This window comes from Guillardia theta (assembly GCF_000315625.1).
Source record: "Guillardia theta CCMP2712 unplaced genomic scaffold GUITHscaffold_288, whole genome shotgun sequence".
NCBI classification, from domain to species: Eukaryota; class Cryptophyceae; order Pyrenomonadales; family Geminigeraceae; genus Guillardia; species Guillardia theta.
This window is the reverse complement of record NW_005434388.1, coordinates 15,208-29,954: the sequence shown is the minus strand read 5'-3', so window position 1 is coordinate 29,954 and position 14,747 is coordinate 15,208. Positions and strand designations below refer to the sequence as shown.

Here is a 14,747-nt window from a genome sequence, read left to right as displayed (position 1 = left end):
AACCCTAAAGTCAACTCGACTGCGAGCGCCTCTCTGATCTTCGGGTCCTCGCTGAACAGAGTCAGGTGTACTCCCTCCATCGCTTCGCTCTCTCGGAAAGCTCGAAATGCTGTATCATTTGCCTCTGGGCAGCTCGGAATAGACGATCCACTCCACCTCCCTCTGTCTCCAGATGACGTTGGCCCCTACAGCGATGAAGCCTTTCTGACCTAAGCCTTTGTGGACTTGCTGGCCTGGCGCCCCAGCGACCAGCATGCCTGCCAGCGGCTGGAGTTGGACCGCTGCAAGGGACTGGCGCAGCAGCTGATAGCGATAGACGGCAGCTATCTCAGCCGTTGTCATGCCGCCCAAGGTTAGCAGGTGAGTCAGCTCTGCCAAGCTGCCCCCTTTGCCCCAGGGTCCTCTCTTGGCTCGAATCTTGAAAGATCGATCGTGCACGATGCTCACATGTACAGCTGTGAACTTGCGACCATCGATCGCGAAGTCCTCTCTTCCCTGCCAGAGCTTCTCCGCTTGTGCATTGCGGAGGAAGGAAACAGTCACCGGGATCTCCTCAGCACTCGCTATCTCGGGTCTATACGGAGCCTTCCACATGATTGCTTTACTCTCTTGCACTGAGTCTACGATCAGTCCGATCTCTTCAAATTTCTTCTTCAACTTCTCCTCATGGTTGACATACACCGAGGAGATGCCCAGGAGAGTCATGGAGATGAAGGAAGTCACCTCGTTGCCTGCTGAGGCGGTGTATGTCTCGACCTTCTCCTTCTTGGCTTCTTCAATCTGCTGCATAAACCACTCTCTGGATGCGTCACTCCATCCAGCCATCGCTTCTTGCAGAAGCTCACGTCGTGCCTGCTGACATGTCGAGCGGATGGCTTCTGCGATAGCGTCGGGGGTGCATCCCTCCACAGCCTTGCAAGCCTGGGCTGTCCTGCTGTTCGGATAACGCTTCGCGAAGCTCTTCACCCTCTCGACGAGATCAGCTTCGAGGACAGAGGCATCCACAAGTCCGCTCTGCGTGTATTGGCATGATCTCCGATACAGCAGGTTGCGAACATTTTCATCATACTGAAGAACCATACTTAGAAAGCTATTTGAAGTATACAAACCTCTCGCTTGCAGCTTCCTTGGCGCCCTGGCAGCTTCCCCTACACCACGCGTGCAGCCATGGTGCCTGAAATAACCCTAAACCCTAAACCCTAAACCCTAAACCCTAAATCCTAAACCCTAAACCCTAAACCAGGCAAGGAGCCATGCTGCCGACAATAACGGCCTTCTGCCGAAAATAACGGCCTAAACCCTAAACCCAAAACCGTAAACCCGTGTCCAGCGCTGCTCGCCGAGGTATGCTCTGAGCTTTTCCTTCAACATGTTTCGCTTCGTTCCCAGCGTCAGCGTGGCCGCCCAAGCTCCGAGCGTCATGAACTCCACGTTGCCCGGCGAGCAGAAGGTGTCATGCAGGTTGCCAACACTCTTGTGACGCTGCTTCCATGGTGATCCTGTCGATGTCGCTGAGCTCCAGCCATCTAGCGCCTTGCTGCTCAGTGCCCTTGGGGCTCTTGGGCTTGCTCCTCGCTGCTCGGGCTCCTCTCCTCCTCATGCTGAGGGTTGAGCTTAAAACCCACAGCTTCCAGCTTGACTTCCAGGATCCCTTCCAAGTAAAAGGGCATGTCGGTCGTCCATCAAGCGTCGAGTCTCTGCCTTGGTCGCCAGGGAGAGAGCTATCAGGCTCCCATTCCAGCTGAGCGTGTCACGATCCTCCTCGGACCTCGACGCTGACCAGCTTGAGATTTATTCTTCTTGCTAACTCCAATATGGCTCGCTTGACTCTCGTGATCGATGTGTTACCTCCTCCGCACAGCGCTTCCATCTCTTTCCTCGAGAAGCGGCCTGTGCTCATGCTTGACCTCGACTTGATCTGTACTCTAAAGCTGCTGTGCCTAGCTTGGTCCCTGTCGCGAAGTACCTTCCTCTGCTTGGCGATCTTTCCCCTAGGAACGAAGGTGTCTGCTGTGAGCTCGACTGCAAACGTCTCTCTGAGCTTGGCGTCGTCGCTGATGAGAGTGAGATGCACCCCCTCCATCGCCTCGCTCTCTCTGAACGAGACCAAGGTCTGCTCGCAGCTGGTCAACGTCGGGCATGTTAGTACCCATTCCACTTCTCGCAGCTGCAAAGCTCCAGTGCTTGCTCCAACAGCAACATACGTCTTCGGGCTCGGCCCCTTGCGACCTCTCTGCCCAGGACTCTGCACGAGCATGCCTGCAAGCGGTTGTACCTCTGCGGCTGCAAGAGATTGCGAGAGCAGCTGAAATCGATAGATCTGAGCGATCTCGGCCGTCGACATTCCTCCAAGAGCTAAGCGCTGCGATAGCTCGGCAAGGCTCCCTCCCTTGCCCCAAGGTCCTCGCTTGGCTCGAAGCTTGAAGGACCGGTCATGTGCAATGCTCACCTCTGTGGCTCGAAACGGTCTGCCGTCTATGCAGTATTCTCTCCTGCCTTCCGACCCATAGCTCCATGGCTGCTTCATTCCGAAGGAAGGAGACGGTGACTGAGATGTCGTCCGACAGTGCTCGTGCTATCTCAGGTCTGTAAGGTGCGACTGAGTCTACCATGAGACCCAGCTCCATAAGCTTCGATTTCAACTTGTCTTCTTGTCGAACATACATCATCGAGTCGAGGAAATCCCTAGGAGAGTCATGGAGATGAAGGAGGTCCCCTCGGTGCCTTCGGTGCCGATGTATGTCTCGACATTCTGCTTCTTGGCCTCCTCCATCTGTTGAATAAACCATGCTCTCGACTCTGAGCTCCATTCGCTCAGAGAGTCTTCAAACAGGTCGCGTCTCGCCTGCCGACATGTCGAGCGGATGGCTTCAGCGATAGCGTCGGGAGTGCATCCCCCCTCAGCTCTGCAAGCATAAGCTGTCCGACTATTCGGATAACGCTTGGTGAAGTTCTTCACCTTCTCTCATCATACTGTAGTACCATGCTTAGAATGCTTTTTGAACGATACAAACCTCTTGCTCGCAGCTCTTACTAAGGGCCGGCTCCTAAACCCTAAACCCTGCTTTTGAGTCCGGCGGCCTTGCCTTTGAGTCCGGCGGCCTGCTTCCTGCCAGACCGATGCCAGCCGCTAAATCCCGGGCCTCCCCAGACTGAGGCCGGGCTTAGCTGCGAGCAAGGGGTTGTACAGTTCAAACGCGGCAAGCGGGTGATGGTCGGAGCACGTGGTGGAGTGCGGGTTGCCGCTCTGCAACACAGTGACACCTTCCTGAGAGGGTTCGAGCAGGATCTTGAAGATGAAGATGAAGATCACGATGGCGACCCACTGACGTCCAAGCAGCCTAAAAATCAAGCCACTGCTAAATCAAGCCGGACTGCGAGCAATACAAGCGCGAAGTCGCCCTCCAGCAGGAGCGCCATGACAAACTCATGACGACCCAGCATAAACAGCATGTTCAGCTTTTAGCTGCTCTTCAACCGCTCGCGACGCGTGCGGGAACCGAGTAGCAGCGGCAGCTAAAGAGAGGGGAGCATCACTCGCTCCTCCTGCCGCTGGTCTTTGTCCCAGCCCTCTCTTACCGTAGTACCAGGTAGCAGCGCTTTACCTTCTCATCGGAGCTCGCTAAGCCATTTCGTGCTGCCGCGGAGGCTGATCGGAACGCGTCGTGCTCAACGGCCGCGTCCCTTCCTACGGTTCAACTCCATGTTTGCCCCTGCTTAGCCCTCAGCCGTCAGCTACAGCTCGCCTTACCCGATCTTATTCGGCTCCCCGTCAGCATCAGCTCTTCTCGAGTTCATGCTCACCAGACCGTCGCCCTGCTCGACCACGGCGCGACGATCAACAAACAATCTCATCTTTACTAATCAGATGGGAGAGAAGTACACGCCGGGGGTTGTTGCTTGCGCAGCAAGTCCAATTCATCCCTCAGAGGACTGAATTGCTTCTTCACGAACCAGATGTCTTGAGCTATGTTGAGGAACGTAAATCTAAACACTGAGAGGCAAGCAAAGGTAGAATAATTAAATGCATTTCATCGATCGATCTGCTTGTGCAGCTCCCTCAAAATCTTTTGATGACTTATGAATTCCAACAGGTAGAAACAGAGCAAAGAGAGTCAAGCGAGAGGATTGAAGGAAGGGACGTGGGAAGGAAAAGATTTGAAAGGCAGCAGAAAACGAAGAAGAGAAGATGGTGATTGATGAGAATGACGAGGAGGGATGTGGCTTGATCACAGCATCACTGAGATGCTTTTCGCATCTTTTTGTTGCGGTGATTTTAGGCTTTTTTCGTTCCACTTTGATTTTATTTCAATTACCTCAAAACTTAACAAATCGGGCGAATCTTCATGAGAGCACACCTTTTTTCTCCCTTCATGCACTTGATTCATTTTTATCACCTCCATTCTCTACTCACATCTTGAGTTTCTAAAGATCACGTATCTCTTGTGCCCCTCCGCTGATTTCAGTGCCGCGAACTCTTCCAGCAGCAGCTGCAGCTCGCAGACGTGCCCAGCTACCCCCCACCTCTTCGCCCCCTCGTGGATCAACCGCAAGTTTATCCCCACGTCCCTGTAGCCTCCCGACGTCGACGCGTCGTAGTCCGGGTCGAGCCGGTTCTTGATCCTCACCACCTCCACTTCCGGGTCGTTGATGATGACCTCCACGCACTCGACAAGCTGCCGCAGCTCTTTGAACACGATCGTCTGACGGACCACGTCTGTGAGCTTCGAGACTCTCCCAAAGTAGGACCTGACGAGCTTCTCGATGGCTCTGTTAGCGTTCTTGATGGACGCCCACTTGACCTGCGACGCCTTTTCTGCCTCCTCTGCGCACTCCCTCCAGCGAATTAGATCCCCCTCCATCCCCTGAAAATATCCGTCGCTCGCCTCCGCCCAGGACTGCACCTTGCTCAAGAACATTGGCTCCAGCAAGATCGCCTGCGCGTACAGCTGGTCGAGGGACTCAATCTCCCTGTCCTGCTTCATAATCGTCCCCTTTGACCGCTTCAAGTAAGTCCTAGCAAAGCTGCTGTTCTTTGTCTCCTCAACACGCTCGACAGCGGGTCAAGAATCGTAAGCTCCACCTCGCACAAGGCATCGAAGATCTTCAACTGCAGCGCTGGCTGCGGCCTTACCCGCCCGCATGTTATCTTGAGGGAGCTCAGGAGCTGCTGAGTTTCCTCCCGGGATAGCAAGTCCTTCCAGCAGTCGTCGTACATCTTCTGGTCTCCTCTGATCTGCCACCGAGACTTGTAGACGATGAACTTTCTGTTCAACACGAAGAAGATAACCAGAGCAAGCAAGACTAGGCTGCTCAACCCGATGTCTGACTCCTTGAGCTTGGACGCGTCCCAATAGTATTGAGCTAGAGGAGGCAGGAAGGCTGAGATCGTGCAGTAGACGACGAAGGCCTTGAGCATGTAGCGCTCTTGGAACTGAACCACAAGACCCACCGACACGTCGAGCACTCCCCATGCGATGAAGAAGTCTCTCCGATTGGCATACAGAGACTCGGGGGACAAAGCAGCAAAGATCTCAAAAAGTCCGACAAGGTGGAAGGCAGAGGTAAACAAGAGCTTTGCGAGCTGAACCTTCCCAAGCCGGGCGAAGAATGCGGCTCCTAGACAGCATATGCTCTGCAGCATCGCCATGAGGAATATGCAAGTCGCTTGCCAGGTGAAGCGCAAGTCAACAAGAAGAGACTCGTCAGCACGAGGCAAAAAGTCTGATTGACAAAGAGGCAACGAAGGGAAAAGCTTGCAGCTTACCGAAGGAGGAATGACATATTTCCATTCCTTTCTGTCAACCGCCACGTCCTCAACGCCCTCTTCAGTCAGGTAGTGGAATGTGAGCGCATCTGTCTTGAGGTACGACATGAGCGCCGGAGTCAGCTTGATTTTGAAGCCATTGGGATAGACCAGATGAGGGAACGTGAAGAAGACCTTGTTCGCGACTGTCACGGATGAAGTCCAGTTGTACACCTGACAAGAGTCTCTGACGAGGAGAAAGTCTTCTATCCTCACGCTGTGGTCTTTGATAGAGATGTTCATGTTCTTGTACCCTTCAAATGTGAACCTGGCATGCCTAACAGGTAAAACGTGATTGGTGAAGATTAAATTCAACCGAAAGTTGTTGCTGTAAAGAATGATAAATCCGATCCCCGCAAGCAGCAGCAGCAGCTGAAACAAAGTCTTGTGCAGAACGTTCTTCAGCGGGTGTGACGAATACAGAATGCTCGTTGTATCAGCTTTCGACACGCCATGACCAGAAGATGTCAGGTATTTGTCCAGAATATTGCCGGGATACATGCTCTTGTAGATAAGCAGCGAAATGTCGGATTTCTCCTGCGCGAGAGACTTTGAATAACCCATGGAGCTCGACATGTGGGTAGGAAGCAATGTCGCCGACGACGTCGACGACCGTCTCCTCCTGTCCTGATTTCTCTCTGTTTGCTCGTTCCCCCTCATAACTTCCGTCTCTTGTGATTGCCTGAAACGAAGAACGGTCTTCATCGACAAATACAACGCATGATGCTGCGAGTCTATAAGGGCATGGAGCGATTGTACCGCCAGTCTCAGCTCGCAGACGTGCCCAGCTACCCCCCACCTCTTCGCCCCCTCGTGGATCACCCGCAAGTTTATCCCCACGTCCCTGTAGCCTCCCGACGTCGACGCGTCGTAGTCCGGGTCGAGCCGGTTCTTGATCCTCACCACCTCCACTTCCGGGTCGTTGATGATGACCTCCACGCACTCGACAAGCTGCCGCAGCTCCTTGAACACGATCGTCTGACGGACCACGTCTGTAAGTTTCGACGTATCACCATTGCACAACAGCAGGATCTTTTCGATGGCTCGGTTAGCGTTCTTGATGGACGCCCATTTGATTCGAGAAAGCTTGGAGCTGTCGTCCTTGCAGTCTCGCCATCGAAGGTAGTGCTTCCTCTTTGCTGACGGGATGTTCATGAGGAAATATCCGTCGCTCGCCTCCGCCCAGGACTGTACCTTGCTCAAGAACATGGGTGACACAAGTACCGCCTGAGAATACAGCTGGTCTAGATCCTTGCCCTCACACTCCCGCGCGTACTGAACTATCATGCTCGGCTGTGACGACGACGGAAGGGTAGATGTCGAAGAAGACAGCAGGGACTGTCGTCTGAGCCATGTGATCGAGTTCCCCCCCCCATCTCCTTCTTCTACTTCTTGAGACATTGTTGATTTAACCTGAGCCCGGCAGACAGCCTCCTTGAGCTCCTGTACCGCATTGAGCTCTCTCAGCTGCCTCCACTCTTCGTCGAACTGCTCTCCGAGGCCCGCTGCCTTGTTCATCATCCGCCTCCGAATCCCCTCTCGCAATCCAAGCAACGTCGCAAAGAAAACAAAGATGGCAAGGCACTTGTACGGTACCGTCGAGCTTGCAGCGATGCTGATAATTCGAATGAGCGACCCCACTGCTATCAGCTCAATTGTGTATGCTTCCCATCGGATCAAAGGTAGGGGAAAAATCAACAAGTCCTGCCAACACAAAGTTCAATCAACAACCTTGACAACTGCCTCTGTCTCACCGTGAGCATGGCGATCAAGAACACATACCATGTGGTCCCCATCACCGTCCTTTCGCGTGCGGTGAGCATCATCTGTGTAAACACACACAAGTTGCAAGCCGCATCTATCAGTCCACCCACTATGATGATCTGCAGGCAAACAAGACAGCTTGAGCAATCAATATCACTGCCCACACAACTTCTCACCTGCTTGACTAGCCTCACACTCACCATGCTCAACATTCCTGCAGCCATAGCAATCACACCAACAAGGAAGTTGGTGAACACCTCCAAGAACGACTCCCAACCACATGCTAGCTTTCCTGTTTCCGTCATGTCTGCCATGGAAAACTGTCGCACTCTCTCCTCAATCAGGTACGCGAAATACCCCGACCCGTGCACCTCCTTTACCTTGAGCGCTATCGCCACAATCCAAGCAAACCCCCCGGCACCGAGCAAGAAGCGAAACCCAGTGAGCGCCATCGCTGCTGAGATCGGATCTTGTGAGAAGAGAACAAGCTTTGGCCTCTTCTGGTATATGACATTCTTGTTGAGGCTTCGCTGCATGTTGTCTCCTGGCAGCTGAGTGTACATTCGGACGAAGTTGGAAGTGAATTCTTGGCGCGCCTCCCAGAAATCTTTCAGATCCGTAGGAGAGATCAGACCCGACGAGGATTCCGATTGAATTGCCAATGAAACCTCCATGTCTTCGTCACGAGAAGTACCAGCACAGTTGGCGATGTTGGCTTCTTCAGTCATAGCCTTTTTGCTGTTTTCCCTTGTAGTTGGATGTCTCCGTCTCCGTCTCCTCTACTACTCTCCCCTCTTCTCTTGTCTATTTGCACTCCTTAATATTCTTCTTCCCTTTGATTTTCCCTCGCTCTTCTTCTCTTCTGGCTTCTCTTGTCTCTTGTCTCTTGTCTCTTGTCTTCTCCTAGGCGTTCGCCTCCTGCTTGCCTTCAGCCTGTACCTCCTCTCCTGTCGCCTCGAGCATCCCAGCCTCGCCAGAAAAAAAAGGCTGACCATCTAATTTAATTACAATAATGGGGGGTACGAGAGCTTGCTAGTGGGGGTCCACAGAAGATTTATAAGAGCTTTACTTTAGTAATAACACTTTACTAGTAGTGTCAGGGTCAGCGAGGTAATTTTAAATAATAAAACACTGTCAAATGCTGTAAAATTGAGTAAAGTAGACATTGGCGGTTCGGAGTTGCCGGAGTTACCGGACATCTAAGCCTCATTGATTGAGTAAGTATTTCGGTACTAAGAAGCAATTTTCAGTCGGTTTGAACCGACTTGGAGGCTTTGAGTAAAAACTTGCCGAAATCCGGCTAGAGGTCTCTAGGTACCCCTGTAGGTACCCATATTACCCCTCTCTGCCGTGAGCCCTAAACCATGTATGTTTAAAACCATGTATGTTTAAAACCATGTATGTTTAAAACCATGTATGTTTAAAATCATGTATGTTTGAAACCATGTGTGTTTAAAACCATGTATGTTTAAAAACTGGATAGTAGGCTTTTTAATTCATCAAGTTTACAAAATCACAGATGGGGGAAGTTAAGTTAAAAATCAGTACGAGGACAATCAGGAGAGTTGACCCTGATGACTCTATTAGTTATTACTACTAATAAATGTCGCACGGCGCGGGGGGATGGTCATGCGCGCATTTAAAACAATAAGTGACTGAGGTATCAGTTAAGTTTGGGGGACAGCAGTTGGCAGTATAATCGTTGGTTCTCGCTGTCTTTTCTCTTCTCTCAAGCCTCAGGAGTCCTCACTGTCAGGCTGCTCTCCTGATTGTCCTCGTACTGATTTTAACTTAACTTTGAGTAAACGCCGAATACTCTGGAGTCAAGTTTCAACTTGGCAAGCATGGTTGAACTACTTGGAGTATAATAGATGAAAAGTGGTTGAAAGTTCAAGTGTTCTCGCACACTACTGAATGACTCACGGTCACGGTCCGAATCGGACTTGAAGACACTGGCGCGGCCCGGGGCCGGTGGCCACTAACCGTACTACCAAGGAATCGGATGATGCCCGGTCATTCTGTTGATACAACCCTGACCGTCAGCGAGGAGTGCGATCACACTGAAGCAATGTTACAGTCGAAGTAGATCAGGCAGAGGTGGTAGAGATTTTGCAGCCTCTCAAGCACGTCCTCCCTTGTTACCTGCCCATAAGTCAGTGAGATCCTCGGGCTCTTCGAGACGTACTTCTTCTTCTTCTTCTTCATTGCTCGTCTGCAATCCCGTCATCTCAACGCTTGTCTCAACAATGTCACACCTCTCTTGTCACAAAGAGCTCGAGCATCTCAAACACAGAGATTTCTCCATTGCAACTGCGGACATTGTGAATCGATCAACTCCAATGCTTGACGATGTCACCTTGCAAGGATCTCGGACTCCAGGGAATCCGTCAAAACTCTACATGTAAATGTTGATAGTTGCATCATGATAAGCAGGTCGGTCACCTCCATTCATCTCCCACTGACGTGATGGAGGACGGCATCGATACTCTGACTCGAGTCACAACTCCCTCCCCTCCCTCCCCGATACTCTCTGAAGTCTCACACGCGAATATTCCCTGCCATCACGCGTCAGCATCTCACCTCAATCGCACGACCTTACAGCCATGCGAGGATACACAGCGCTCAGCTCCTCGTCCGAGCTCAAGTCCAAGGAAGGGAACGGTCTCCTTGAGATGATCCACTTGGATTCCATGAAAAGCTTCTCGATGGAGCCTCTAGCGCTCAAGAACGAGCGGATGCCGTCGGAAGGGGATTCAGTGATGGGCTCTGACTTGATGGTGTTGAACGATGTGTTTAGAACCATCGGCACACCCGTCAGTCGGAAGAATGCCTTGATGAGAGCGTAGTAAAGCGGTTCGGAATCTTGAGTCACAGTCTGTAGACGCGACGTTCCATCGACATGCGTGACTGCTGGAATCTTATCTCGCTTGTCATCCTTGACAAAGCTGGTGATGGACATGTATGGGCTCACGTCCCCTTGGCTACTTCCAGCAGGAATCCCTTCAAACCACTCATGCGCCTCTGCCAGGTCGTCAGCAACAGCTCAGGCCTCAACACGAGGGCTACCTGCTGCAAGCACAGAGGGCGCGAAAGGACGGAAGGCTTCTCTCCCCTTGACTTTGCTATTGATGAACGACACCATGCTGGCTTTGCGAGGATCAGCTAAGATGCTTCTATGCCCGAGGGCTCGTGGACCAGCCTCTGACCGCCCTTGCCACCAAGCGATGACCTGCCCGTCTGCCATCTCTTGCACCATGCGATGAACAAACTCGTCGACACTCTGTGCCTCTTCGATCAGAAGCCAAGGAAGGGAAGAGTCCATGGCTTCCTGAAGGTCAGTAAGGGAGTACTTCGGGCCTTGATACGGTGAGAGGGGCCCAGCCCAGAGCTTGGGAGATTGCTCTTGTTGCTCAAGTACCTTGCGACCATGCTCAGAGAATAGGCCAAAAGCGCAGCAGCCAACAGCGATGCCGTCATCTCCGGGATAAGGAGGAATGTATACTTTATCAAAGCCCAGCTCTCGACTAATCCTGCCGTTCAACACCGAGTTGAGCCCAACTCCGCCGACAAAGCACAAGTTCTTAGCCCCTGTGTGTGTCTTGAGATCCTTGATCAGCTTCAAGGTAATCGACTCAAGGTCCTTCTGCACCGCATACGCAAGTTTTGACGCTTCTTCAGCAACGGCCGAGTACTTGGTGGTCTCAGACCAATCGCCGGCGTCTAGTCCAAATTTCTGTCCTGCTAGAGGGGTTTTCATCAATTCCTCGCGGTTAATATCGAGCTTATTCTCAAGTAAATCTCCTCGCATGATTGGAGGTGGCAGCGTGCTGTCTTTGCTCCACAGACTGTGCCAGGGGGCAAGACCCATTACCTTGCCGCAAGCATTCCAATCTCCAAAAATGTTGCTTGACACTCGACTGTAAACCGCGCCGACGGACTCCATGTTTTCAAACCCGTGATTGTACAGCTCAGGAGGAGACAATTCCTCTGTCCATCTTTTCATTACCCGACTGAATCTGATGGTGTTTGTCGTTCTGTCTCTCTTAAACATGTAAGCTGACTCTGCCTCCCGAAAACCGTGCCGAGCTTTTGTCCATTCCTCTTCCACATTCTGCTTTGACAAGCACTTCTGATCTTCGGCCAGGGCAAGGTCATGGAAGTAATTCTTTTCTTCCCTCGCTTTAGCTGACTGCATGGCTGAGAATGACTCGCCCATTCCGTCCATCACCACCACCAGCCCCTCGTCAAACGGGGCCTGCGCTGCGACACTCCATGCGTGCGCGAGGTGATGCGAGAGCTCGAGGTGTTTCGCCCCGGGCAAGAGATTAAGATCGCTTGTGTAGCTCTCAGGAATGTGCCCGAGAGCTGCCGACCAGGCAAGTTGCTCATGCTGCTCCTCGTAGGGCAAGACACGAAAGTGATGATTGTTGCTCACTACCAACGTGACGTCGTGCAGGGACAGGTCGAGGGCCTCGAGCGCTGCTTGCATCATTCCTGCAATGTCACCTCCATCGTGCTTGCGACGTGAATGTCTTTCTTTCGACCAGATCAAGAGAGGATCCCCGGTTTTGCAGCATGTGATGCACACAGAGGTATCATGGCTATACTTGTTCACTCCAATCACCACCCCTTCCTTGGACACGGCTTGAACTCCTCTCAGTCCCGTGCTAGTTTCTAAACGCTTTCCATTTGGTGTTCTTACTTCTACAAACCTTCTGTGCGGAGACAGCAGATACCTTGAGCTTCTGCTGAGCGCGTTGAATGAGAAACAAGAGAGCGGATGGTTGTGCGATCTTAACAGAGAAGGTGCAGGTGCAAATGAAGTTCCAAAGCATGCTCCACGTGAAGCTCCTGGAGCATGTGCTCCTGCTCCTGCTCCTGCTCTTGCCGCTCCTGCCAAGCACACAACTGCCATCACCGCGACCCCCACATAATTCGCCATTGCAATCCGACCCCCCGACATCCCTACACTACACCCTGTTAGATGACCCTACCCTGCTCCTGCTCTGACCCCCACCCCTCCATGATAAACCTAAACCTATTACCTAGCCTAAGCCAGTCTAATCTGAATCTAGCTAAACCTCCTCGAGTGACTACACTACCTAAAGAGGGTTTAGATCTGTGGAGTTGAGTCAGCACCTCCCTGTTCCCCACCTCGCTAGCTCTGCTTTTACGATGACCATGCTGCCGCTGGCACCACGCGAGCGAAAGGAAGAAGAAGAGACGATAGAGGAGAAGAAGAGACGAGAGGAGAAGACGAAGTAGAAGTTTATCGCTGAGAAAGTAGAGCTATAGTGGATGATCGTGTTACCTTTGCACTGGCACAACGTTTGGAGCAGCCGCTGCAATAGGATAGTGTCGAGAAAGAAACGATGGAAAGAACTACTGCACATTTACAGAAGCAGAGAAGTAGCGAAAACAGGCTAAGATTCCCACAGGACACGATGTTGGTAAATATGAGAGTGCGATGCGATGAAGGGAATGAAAGCAGGAGGAACAGGAGGATAGGTTGTTTTATATGAATTGTGAAAGTTGTTTGACATGGGTCGTGAACGCCAAGAGGGAAAGACTTGAGCACAAAAAGAGCTTGAACAAGAAGCGTTCCATTGACTGTGTTGTTCTTCGCTGCTTCGTAGGATGATCCGGCGTTTCCTCCTGGTCAGCTTGGGGATGATTTGCCTGGCCCAGCAGCAGGTGGCAGGAGGAAGCAAGGCTGTGACTGGCGCACACTGATAAGGTCTCTGAGGCAGGATGCTGTCAGCAGTCGTGATGTGAAGGGCTTCAGACGGATTGTGAGCCATGTGAACTCGATGGCGAAGTCGGAGAAGGCAGCGGCCATCGCACAGGCATCAGCAGCCGGAGCGGTCGCACAGGTGAGACGCTAATGATGATCAGGTGGTGGAGGTGGTGGAGGAGAGGAGAGGAATGACGACGAGGACGACAAAAAAGGGGTGGGTGGGTGGGGAGGAGGAGGACAAGAAAGAGGGAGGAGGAGGAGGAGGAGGAGGAGGAGGAGGAGGAGGAGAGCTGTTAATGACATACCGCAGGCTTCTATCGCGTATCAACAAGGTGAAGGCGACCCCTCGCAGGGGATCCTCCCGCCCATGATGCAGGACCTACGAGCACCCCCGGTGAGGCTGAGGCGAGTTTTGGAACATGAGACTGATGTGAGAGCAGGAGATGGGGAGCTGGAGCATTCCTGCTCGCTTCCTTCCGCTTGGTGCGACGTGCAAGCAGACATGTAAAGTAGCTCCTCAAGTTCCTGAGTGACATTGCTGCCAGGTGTTGGTCGATGCGAACCGACTTGCCAAGATGCGAGCCGGTCGGAAGGGTCGTCAGGAGGCGGGAGGAGGCACGACTGTGCTTCTCTCTGTGACAGCATGTGCGAAGAAGGATGCCAGCATGTCAACGAAAAACGAGGGAGACGGTGCTCAGAGATAGCGACTGCATCCCAGGCTGCATGAGCGAATGTTTGCCCGCTTGCATGAACGTATGGGAAACTGTTACCCGCGCTCGCTGACTAGACAGCAGGGAACAAACAGTGAGAGGCGCTGCGGGACAGAGTGCGACGAGTTCTGCAAGAGAGACTGCAAGGAGCAGAAGACATTAGGAAGAGGGGGAGAGGAAGAGGGCAAGGGATCAGTTGATGATGAGGAGGGTGAAATCGGAGGAATGGCGACTGATGGCATGGATGGAGAGGACTTGAAAGAGGACGAGGACGGAGAAGATTTAGTGGGAGAGAATGGCCTGGGGGATGGAGGTGACGGACTAGGCGAGGGGGAGCTGGGAGATGAGGCGATGCCCGGAAGCGCGAACTGTGGAAAGAGCTGTGCGAACAATTGCGATGAAGAATGCCAAGACGACGAGGAGGATGCACAGTCAGCTTGCCGCCAGCAGTGCAATGAGGAGTGCAGGTTCTTGTGTGCTCCCCTTGGTTCCACTCTAGCCAGCACGGATGGCGACAAACTATTGGACGAGCAGGATGAGGAGGAAGCGAACGTGCTTAGACGTCACCCTCAGCAGTCTACCGACTGGCTGTGGCTGTTTCTTGCTTTCATCGTCCTGGCAGCGATCGCTCTCGTCGTCTTCAAGAAGCATCTCCACCGCTACCGCCGCATCTTCGCCCTGCGACTGGTTTGACAACACGTGAGTGTGAAGAGAGCGGCAGGTGCGACCT

General features: G+C 52.6%; 5 protein-coding genes across 5 annotated transcripts; 1 reads left to right on the top strand and 4 right to left on the bottom strand.

Annotated features, from left to right (window-relative positions):
• Nucleotides 1–1,453: 1,453 nt before the first annotated feature.
• GUITHDRAFT_122154 (hypothetical protein) lies at nt 1,454–2,344 on the bottom strand (the record flags this gene model as incomplete). Its single annotated transcript, XM_005818590.1, has 2 exons — nt 1,454–1,741; nt 1,781–2,344. The coding sequence occupies 2 exons, from the start codon at nt 2,342–2,344 to the stop codon at nt 1,454–1,456; spliced, it is 852 nt and encodes a 283-aa protein (XP_005818647.1).
• Nucleotides 2,345–2,665: 321 nt separating this feature from the next.
• GUITHDRAFT_122153 (hypothetical protein) lies at nt 2,666–2,985 on the bottom strand (the record flags this gene model as incomplete). The annotated part of the gene is made up of 2 exons (XM_005818589.1): nt 2,666–2,906; nt 2,960–2,985. The coding sequence occupies 2 exons, from the start codon at nt 2,983–2,985 to the stop codon at nt 2,666–2,668; spliced, it is 267 nt and encodes an 88-aa protein (XP_005818646.1).
• Nucleotides 2,986–4,406: 1,421 nt separating this feature from the next.
• Nucleotides 4,407–8,298, bottom strand: GUITHDRAFT_122152 (hypothetical protein; the record flags this gene model as incomplete). The annotated part of the gene is made up of 4 exons (XM_005818588.1): nt 4,407–5,033; nt 5,084–7,510; nt 7,561–7,689; nt 7,747–8,298. The coding sequence occupies 4 exons, from the start codon at nt 8,296–8,298 to the stop codon at nt 4,407–4,409; spliced, it is 3,735 nt and encodes a 1,244-aa protein (XP_005818645.1).
• A 1,853-nt stretch (nt 8,299–10,151) lies between these two features.
• Nucleotides 10,152–11,327, bottom strand: GUITHDRAFT_82901 (hypothetical protein; the record flags this gene model as incomplete). The annotated part of the gene is made up of 2 exons (XM_005818587.1): nt 10,152–10,591; nt 10,637–11,327. 2 exons carry the CDS (start codon nt 11,325–11,327, stop codon nt 10,152–10,154), a joined length of 1,131 nt encoding a protein of 376 aa, XP_005818644.1.
• Nucleotides 11,328–13,207: 1,880 nt separating this feature from the next.
• On the top strand, nt 13,208–14,710 carry GUITHDRAFT_122150 (hypothetical protein; the record flags this gene model as incomplete). The annotated part of the gene is made up of 7 exons (XM_005818586.1): nt 13,208–13,264; nt 13,321–13,443; nt 13,618–13,701; nt 13,748–13,790; nt 13,853–13,901; nt 13,961–14,060; nt 14,102–14,710. The coding sequence occupies 7 exons, from the start codon at nt 13,208–13,210 to the stop codon at nt 14,708–14,710; spliced, it is 1,065 nt and encodes a 354-aa protein (XP_005818643.1).
• Nucleotides 14,711–14,747: the final 37 nt, after the last annotated feature.